The 8490-nt window shown below is 45.5% G+C and overlaps 1 protein-coding gene across 1 annotated transcript in view; it reads left to right on the top strand.

The window, feature by feature from the left end:
• Positions 1 to 235: 235 nt before the first annotated feature.
• LOC110494423 (uncharacterized) overlaps positions 236 to 8490 on the top strand; it is a 95541-nt gene continuing 87286 nt past the window's right edge. Inside the window, exons 1-3 of the mRNA XM_090204197.1 lie at positions 236 to 249; positions 656 to 790; positions 2496 to 2605. Coding sequence (XP_090060323.1) covers positions 236 to 249; positions 656 to 790; positions 2496 to 2605 — 259 coding nt within the window. The remainder of the gene's footprint in view (positions 250 to 655; positions 791 to 2495; positions 2606 to 8490) is intronic.

Raw genomic sequence — 8490 nt, 5'->3', positions numbered from 1 at the left:
AGGGACCATTGCCAGTCTTGGAAAAATAGATACAGTATCAGCATCACAAACTGAAGGTGATCCCAGACCTCTCAGACATACACACTATCCCAGAAATGAGACAAGCTTGGACATGGAATGAATGAGCTACTCGTAAAGGATGAGACTTCTCTCAGACGTACTGCAGAGAGGTACCAAAACACTGCTTAATGTTAGAGGGATAGTATGGCAGCTTGAGATGGTCTTAGAGACTACAATGCAGGGAATATGGTACGATGAGATCTATGACACTCATGGCACCTGGCTTATGGCACCTGGCTTATAAAACTCAATAACAAGAGGTCCAAATCAGTTTGTATGATCTTGTTATTCTGCTCTCCTTTGATCAATGTTTTGATATACTGTAGTATCAGGTAAAGTCTTAGTGAATGTTTGTTTGATGTCTTGCTGCAGGCAGTGTCTTGTGCTGCCCTGCTTAGGGGTCAAACAGTAATGCATGGAGAATTCCCCTTAAGTCTTAGCAGACAGCACAGGCAGCGCGACACAGTATTAACCCCTATGGAATCCTTGTCCATTTATCTTTACTGGTTCATCCTTCATAACACCCTCTTACTGTAAACCAAAAAAATGACAGAATATTGATTTTTTAATGTTTTTTACCACTGGCCTCTTTCAGGCCCAACGTGTGTGTGGAGCGGGATGTGACGCTGGTTGCCCAAAGGCAGCCGTGTGTGCAGGCCTTCACGCGCATGGTCAAGGTCTGGAAGCAAGGCTGCCTAGGACAGAACTGGTGCATGGGATACGAGAGAAGGTGAGTCCTACTTTTCATCCATCCATCCATCAATCAATCCATTCTTCTATCCATGTATTCCTCCATCCATTCTGAAAGCAACACTAGTTCAAATCAAAATCAAATCAAATCAAATGTATTTATATAGCCCTTCGTACATCAGCTGATATCTCAAAGTGCTGTACAGAAACCCAGCCTAAAACCCCAAACAGCAAGCAATGCAGGTGTAGAAGCACGGTGGCTAGGAAAAACTCCCTAGAAAGGCCAAAACCCAGGAAGAAACCTAGAGAGGAACCAGGCTATGTGGGGTGGCCAGTCCTCTTCTGGCTGTGCCGGGTGGAGATTATAACAGAACATGGCCAAGATGTTCAAATGTTCATAAATGACCAGCATGGTCGAATAATAATAAGGCAGAACAGTTGAAACTGGAGCAGCAGCACGGTCAGGTGGACTGGGGACAGCAAGGAGTCATCATGTCAGGTAGTCCTGGGGCATGGTCCTAGGGCTCAGGTCAGTTGAAACTGGAGCAGCAGCACGGCCAGGTGGACTGGGGACAGCAAGGAGTCATCATGTCAGGTAGTCCTGGGGCATGGTCCTAGGGCTCAGGTCCTCCGAGATAGAGAAAGAAAGAGAGAAGGAGAGAATTAGTTATTCACCTGTCCAGTTTTCTATCCTTCTCTTCTGTACCCATCACCTCTGTCAGCCTTTCACATACTCATGACTCCTATGTTTGTTCTGAGGAATTTTTCAGGAATGCTATTCTGTAGATCGTCATTATGTTCTATATTGCATGTATTGCCTATGGATAATTCTGTGTTGTGCAGTTGTTGCTGACTCAGTCTTAACAGTAATCAAATCACGTCAAAGCTGTTTAAGAGTGCCATCCTCATCCCCCTAAATCTCAGTCAACATCTCTCTCCTCTTTTCTGCCTCCTATCCTTTTCCCTCTCTTTTGTTCTTTCAGGGTCTTGTAGGCCTCTCATATAGCACTAAGTGCAAGGTATAGCCACAGCTCTCCTGGAGGGCTAGCTAACCTATCTATTTAGCCGAGGCATCTCCAAAGGTCAGGTACATACCTGTGAGGAAGAGTCCTGCGGCTTACCCCTGACTCACTCTCTGGGGAGTTTCTCAATGTGCTATTGAGGCTTATTTTCTCCATATATTTACCACAATACAAAGACGCAGGCAGCTTTGAAGGTCGCCAAACCCTTAATTACACGGTGTAAACAAAATGACGCATAATGACTAGTAGCCGTGAGAGGGCTTCTAAACTACAGGGATAGACACCGTACTCTGAAGTATAGTCTACCAGTCTTGCACATTGAAATGGACGACTTAAAAGACTGGGAAAATGTTTCCTGATTATTATACTGTATGTGACTTAAAAGAGTGGGAAATGTTCTGTGATTATCGTAGTGGATCTGACGTTTTTTTCCCCTTCTTACTCATTGAACATCATCAGCAACCTAGCCCTCCCACTCTCAGGATGGCAAAGCCAACCCCTAAGAACAGACTACCCTCTCCACCCTCCCTAAGAACAGACTACCCTCTCCACCCTCCCTAAGAACAGACTACCCTCTCCACCCTCCCTAAGAACAGACAGAACAACCATGACATTGTGCCATACATCTGAACCTCTAATTATTGTGTAGACGTGTTTTATATAGTGTAGCTTGATATTATCTAGTTTGTATCCTTTGATAATGTTATGTCTCCTTGATAACAGGACAGCATACTACACAGCATATAAACAAATCTACAGACAAGACTTCCAGACCGTGTATAAGTGCTGTCCTGGATGGTCTCAACTCAACGGAGAGGCTGGCTGCTTGTATCGTAAGTCTTTCCCTTTTCTTCTATTGCTTCATATTACTGAGGTTTCTGTTGTTAAAGTATCACAACCACCTAGTGTTTCAGAGAGGGATCTTCTGCTAATGTGGGAGGGAGTGATTGTTACCGTTATCAGGATACAGACAGTGTACAGTCGTGGCCAAAAGTTTTTAGAATGACACAAATATTAATTTCCACAAAGTTTGCTGCTTCAGTGTCTTTAGATATTTTTGTCAGATGTTACTATGGAATACAGAAGTATAATTACAAGCGTTTCATAAGTGTCAAAGGCTTTTATTGACAATTACATGAAGTTGATGCAAAGAGTCAATATTTACAGTGTTGACCCTTCTTTTTCAAGACCTCTGCAATCCGCCCTGGCATGCTGTCAATTAACTTCTGGGCCACATCCTGACTGATGGCAGCCCATTCTTGCATAATCAATGCCTGGAGTTTGTCAGAATTTGTGGGTTTTTGTTTGTCCACCTGCCTCTTGAGGATTGACCACAAATTCTCAATGGGATTAAGGTCTGGGGAGTTTCCTGGCCATGGACCCAAAATATCGATGTTTTGTTCCCCAAGCCACTTAGTTATCACTTTTGCATTGTTCATCACCAAACTGTTGCTTGATGGTTGGGAGAAGTTGCTCTCGGAGGATGTGTTGGTAACATTCTTTATGCATGGCTGTGTTCTTAGGCAAAATTGTGAGTGAGCCCACTTCCTTGGCTGAGAAGCAACCCCACACATGAATGGTCTCAGGATGCTTTACTTTTGGCATGACACAGGACTGATGGTAGAGCTCACCTTGTCTTTCCCGGACACGCTTTTTTTCCGGATGCCCCAAACAAACGGAAAGGGGATTCATCAGAGAAAATGACTTTACCCCAGTCCTCAGCAATCCCTGTACCTTTTGCAGAATATCAGTCTGTCCCTTATGTTTTTCCTGGAGAGAAGTGGCTTCTTTGCTGCCCTTCTTGACACCAGGCCATCCTCCAAACGTCTTCGCCTCACTGTGCGTGCAGATACACTCACACCTGCCTGATGCCATTCCTGAGCAAATTCTGTACTGGTGGTGCCCCGATCACGCAGCTGAATCAACTTTAGGAGACGGTCCTTGCGCTTGCTGGAATTTCTTGGGCGCCCTGAAGCCTTCTTCACAAAAATTGAACCGCTCTCCTTGAAGTTCTTGATGATCCGATAAATGGTTGATTTAGGTGCAATCTTACTGGCAGCAATATCCTTGCCTGTGAAGCCCTTTTTGTACAAAGCAATGATGACGGCCCATATTTCCTTGCAGGTAACCATGATTGACAGAGGACGAACAATGATTCCAAGCACCACCCTCCTTTTGAAGCTTCCAGCCTGTTATTCGAACTCTATCAGCATGACAGAGTGATCTCCAGCCTTGTCCTCGTCAACAATTACTCCTATGTTAACGAGAGAATCACTGACATGATGTCAGCTGGTCCTTTTGTGGCAGGGCTGAAATGCAGTGGAAATGTTTTTGGGGGATTCAGTTCATTTGCATGGCAAAGAGGGACTTTGCAATTAATTTCAATTCATCTGATCACTCTTCATAACATTCTGGAGTATTTGCAAATTGCCATCATACAAACTGAGGCAGCAGACTTTGTGAAAATTAATATTTGTGTCATTCTCAAAACTTTTGGCCACGACTGTGTGTTTCTTAGTGTAATACAAACTTTACGGGATTGACGCCCGCTTACACATGAGTGGAGGTGATACTCCATAGGCTAGTGAGAGGAAGGAAGGGTACGTCAAACCCATCGCCCTGGGTCGGGAGCCGAGGGTGGTTGGGAGAGCATTCAGGAAGAAGTCATAATGTCAAGAGGTACTTGGAGGTATCTCTACCCAATTAATAGTTGTAGCAGTCTTGAAAGTATACTTTATCTACTTTTGAAGAACTACTAAAACAGTGATTTCGTCAGACAGCTCTGCAGCATGGGCATCTGTGGCAACTTAATGCTCACAGGGTACCCTTTTCGCTAACAAGAGGCACTTGGCTCATTGGGGAGCACATAGGTAATGTTAGATGGTTGGCTGGCTGCTACTGCCTGAGCAGAGATGAGATGATGACTTAAAAAATGAAATAATAAAGTTGTCCCAAAAAATTATATACACAATTCAAATATTTTATTTAAGTAAGGTAATGTGAATAAATTAGTGTTAATAAGTGTTAAGCAGTAATGAGCAGTCAGTAATATCATGGGGCTCTTATTCATTTCTTTGTTCTGTGTTGTTAGAGACCATGGAATGTTTTCAATGTTTTGGCAATTGAATATCATCACTATTTGGCTTTGTAATTTCAATTAAGAAGCTCTAAAATCATTTCAAGGTCATATTTCATAATGCATTTAATGTTAACAAATAATAATCTAAATAAAAAACGTGATTATTTTTTAAAAAATAACCAAAACCATAAAAAGCACTAATCACTTAGCACTATCAGTGCAACAGTTACTGTGACGTTCACAACCGACCAGACACTGGGTGAAAGCGGCAATATTCAAAGTCATTTTGAAAGCTCATAAATTACTGTTGACATTTTTGCTGAAACCGGCTTTGTATTGCAATGTCTTGTTTTAAATTCTGCCAAAGATGATAGTGAACTTACAGACATGTTAAAGTGTTGACTGACCACCAGACCTAATCACCTTTGCTTCTGGCTCAGCTACACTTGGCACTGCAGGGCTCCTTGTGTCCTGAGATGGTGGGTGTGTCTGCCTGCCAAAAAAGTGAGGGTTTGGCTGGACAGGTAATCCTCTTTGTTCAGTTGGGTGGCCAGTTCCAATGTGCTGACTGGTTCCCAGTTTTGTTGGAGCTCCACAGTTAAATCTCGGCTCACACTCATAGTCATGCTACCATATTCCCAATCAGCAGACTCAGAGGAGTGGTAGTAACTGGTGGTACAGGTCAGAGGCTTGCACCATAACCCTATCCCAGAGGAGAGAGACCACCTGCAAATGAACAGAAAAGAGTCAAGAACAAAACTATACAATGAGTCAAAACAGAATCTCCCGCACTCTAATCCTCTGCTTTGGTAATGGAGAGACGTGTTGTAGGGATCTGCTGGGCTGAGGTGCCACGGTAACAGGAGAGTACATTTTCTCTGGACTGGGCTGGGGCTGAGGCTGGAGATGGGTATGGGCCTGAGGCTGGGCCTGAGGCTGGGGCTGACACTGGGGATGGGACTGAGGTTGGGCCTGGGACTGAAGCTGGGGCTGAGGCTGGAGTCAGGACTGGGACTGAGACTGGGGTGGGCTGGGGCTGAGTCTCCTGCTGAGGCTGGAGTCAGTACTGGTCCATAAGGCTGGGTTTGAGTCTGCTACTGGGCCTTGAACTGCTCAACTCTGTGTGGACAGGCTTAGTCCCACGCAAGTGAGACCTGGCAGGGCCCTTTGATGGGATTTTACGGCCGTTGATCCGCATCGCATAGCCTGCATACCTTAGACATCACCCCTGACAAAGCCCCTAGTAAACAGCCCAGACATCACTTTCATTCCCCACCACCGCCCAGAGGAACGCTTCCACCTCCACCTACCCATCCCTTGTGTCCAGGCCCCAGCACCATCCTGTGTGGTGTGCCTCACCTCCCCTCATGCCTGTGGAGAAGGCTACTGTCTGTGCCAGGGGGTGGTGGGAAGAGGCTGGGATGGGACAGGGGTGAGAGATGATCCCCTGGATGTGCCTTTCAGCAGGGTCTCCTTATGGTCTCATGCTTTCCTCAAAGCCCTCTTTGTCTCTTGTTAAAAGGTTACAGTATTAAATTATCCAGGGAAGCATTAGGCTGTCTGCTCAACCCCTGAGCTCTGGTTTGTTTTAAAACACCACAGAAGGAAACGTCCTAACAGGCATTCCCCAGTGCTGCCCAGTGTCTCCCTCACTAAGTTGCAGGGTTTTGTTTTTCTTCTGCATGACAATGTCGGCTCTCTTCGACACACGGCTGGGCTTTTATGTCCGTAACTTAAGACGTGGCAGCACTTTGAGACGGGACAAACTAATCACCCTTTACTCTGAGCCATTGAACCAGGATAAAAGGATCCTCACACCACAATCCACCCTCTCTCACTCTCCCACTCTCTCTTGCACACTTAAACCTATGTTTTCTCCGGTGTTCTTCAATGCAATTCAATCTATAGGACTGTTTTCAACAGTGCATACGACATCCAAGAAGACAGAACAGCTCTATAGCAGAGACCGCAAAAGGTACAGCTTTAGTAAATCCTTCGAAAACCCCAGAGATTGAAATGAGAATGTTGTGCATTAAAATAGGGATTTAGTGTCTGGCACATGTGAGGTCTCTGTCGAGGTGGTGTGTGTGTGGTGTGTCTGCGCTAATAAAAAGTGAGTGTTAGCTAATTAGGCTAATGTTGTTATTGTGAGGCAGTTGAGCGGAATGAAGTGTCACATCATGCTGTAAAGAAACAGCCCTGTACATTGATGAGCAGCCATGCTAACAGCCTCCTTTCCAACCCTCTCCCTCTATCCCTCTCCCTCGCTCTCCTCCGTTTGGTTCTCTTCTATCGTCTTTCTTGTCTCCCCATCTCTCGGCCATATCTACAGTCCAGCTATTCACTTTCGCTGTGGGCATTTTCCGACTTACTGGCTCCTCTTGTCGAGTTCTCCCTCATCCTCTACTAAGATATACTCTTATTTGGTCATATGTAAGGCTTGAGAATGGTAAAACATTTGACATATGTCTGGTTATTGTCACGGCTCCCTCCTTCTGCCCTGTCCCTCCCCCTCCTCCCCATTCCTAGTCTTTCTATTCCCTGCCTTCTAATCCTGATTTAAGATAGTGTGGGGCAAGCTTTACTTGTAAAGCATCCCAGTGACATGGCATAGCTGGGATTCTTAGACTGTAGTAGACATCCTTTTTGTCCAGCACATGCCATAAAACCCAACATTTTGGTTGCAAAGGCCTGATTTGACTGAGAATCCTGGGGCAGTGCACGCAATAGGAACCTTTTCCACAAGGAGGTCATCTGTGCACACTGACATGTGTTCTAACTGGCCTGAATTCCATTTGCCACTGTTCATGTGCATGTGGAAGTGCATGCAAATGCATCATTTGGTTCAAAACTAAAGTGTTGCTTAGGTGACCCATTGAAATATATTTATTTTTGTGTGTTTTGAGAAGCACCAATTGACTTGATGACTATCTGACTTTCTTGAGGGTAAGAGTCCTTGACTTGCTGATGGTGCTTCTTGAGACTTCCTTCCACTTCTCCTCCATTCTAAGGTCCATTCAATGAGCTAAGAGTTCATCCCCAGCGAGTTGGCTGGAGAATGGCCCGGGACAGTCAAGAGTGGAAGTGGGCAGTTATGTTGATTGATGGCAACAATGAGCTTTGTGACAGGGAGTGAGGAACAGAGGAGCAGGGACAATGGCTCCACCAGTTTGTCGCCCTCGTTAACTGCTGAATGGGAACTGGCCCCCTTTTGTGGCGGGAGGGACCAGGCTGGCGGATGTACACGTGTACCGGACCCGAGGGACGAGGGACGAGGAGACTGTGGCTGTCCATGGGTGGTCTTTGTGTGTGTGGAGAAACACTGCATCCCAGGGATAAATCAAATCAAATCAAATCAAAGTTTATTTGTCACATGCACCAAATACAACCTTACAGTGAAATGCAAATAGTCCGGGTAGCCATTTGATTACCTGTTCAGGAGTCTTATGGCTTGGGGGGGTAAAAACTGTTGAGAAGCCTTTTTGTCCTAGACTTGGCACTCCGGTACCGCTTGCCATGCGGTAGTAGAGTGAACAGTCTATGACTGGGGTGGCTGGGGTCTTTGACCATTTTTAGGGCCTTCCTCTGACACCGCCTGGTGTAGAGGTCCTGGATGGCAGGCAACTTAGCCCCAGTGAT

The sequence above is a fragment of the Oncorhynchus mykiss genome, chromosome 17 (assembly GCF_057628025.1).
Source record: "Oncorhynchus mykiss isolate SJ-2025 chromosome 17, ASM5762802v1, whole genome shotgun sequence".
NCBI classification, from domain to species: Eukaryota; Metazoa; Chordata; class Actinopteri; order Salmoniformes; family Salmonidae; genus Oncorhynchus; species Oncorhynchus mykiss.
Note: the sequence above shows the minus strand (reverse complement) of the source record. Positions and strands in the feature narration are given on the sequence as shown.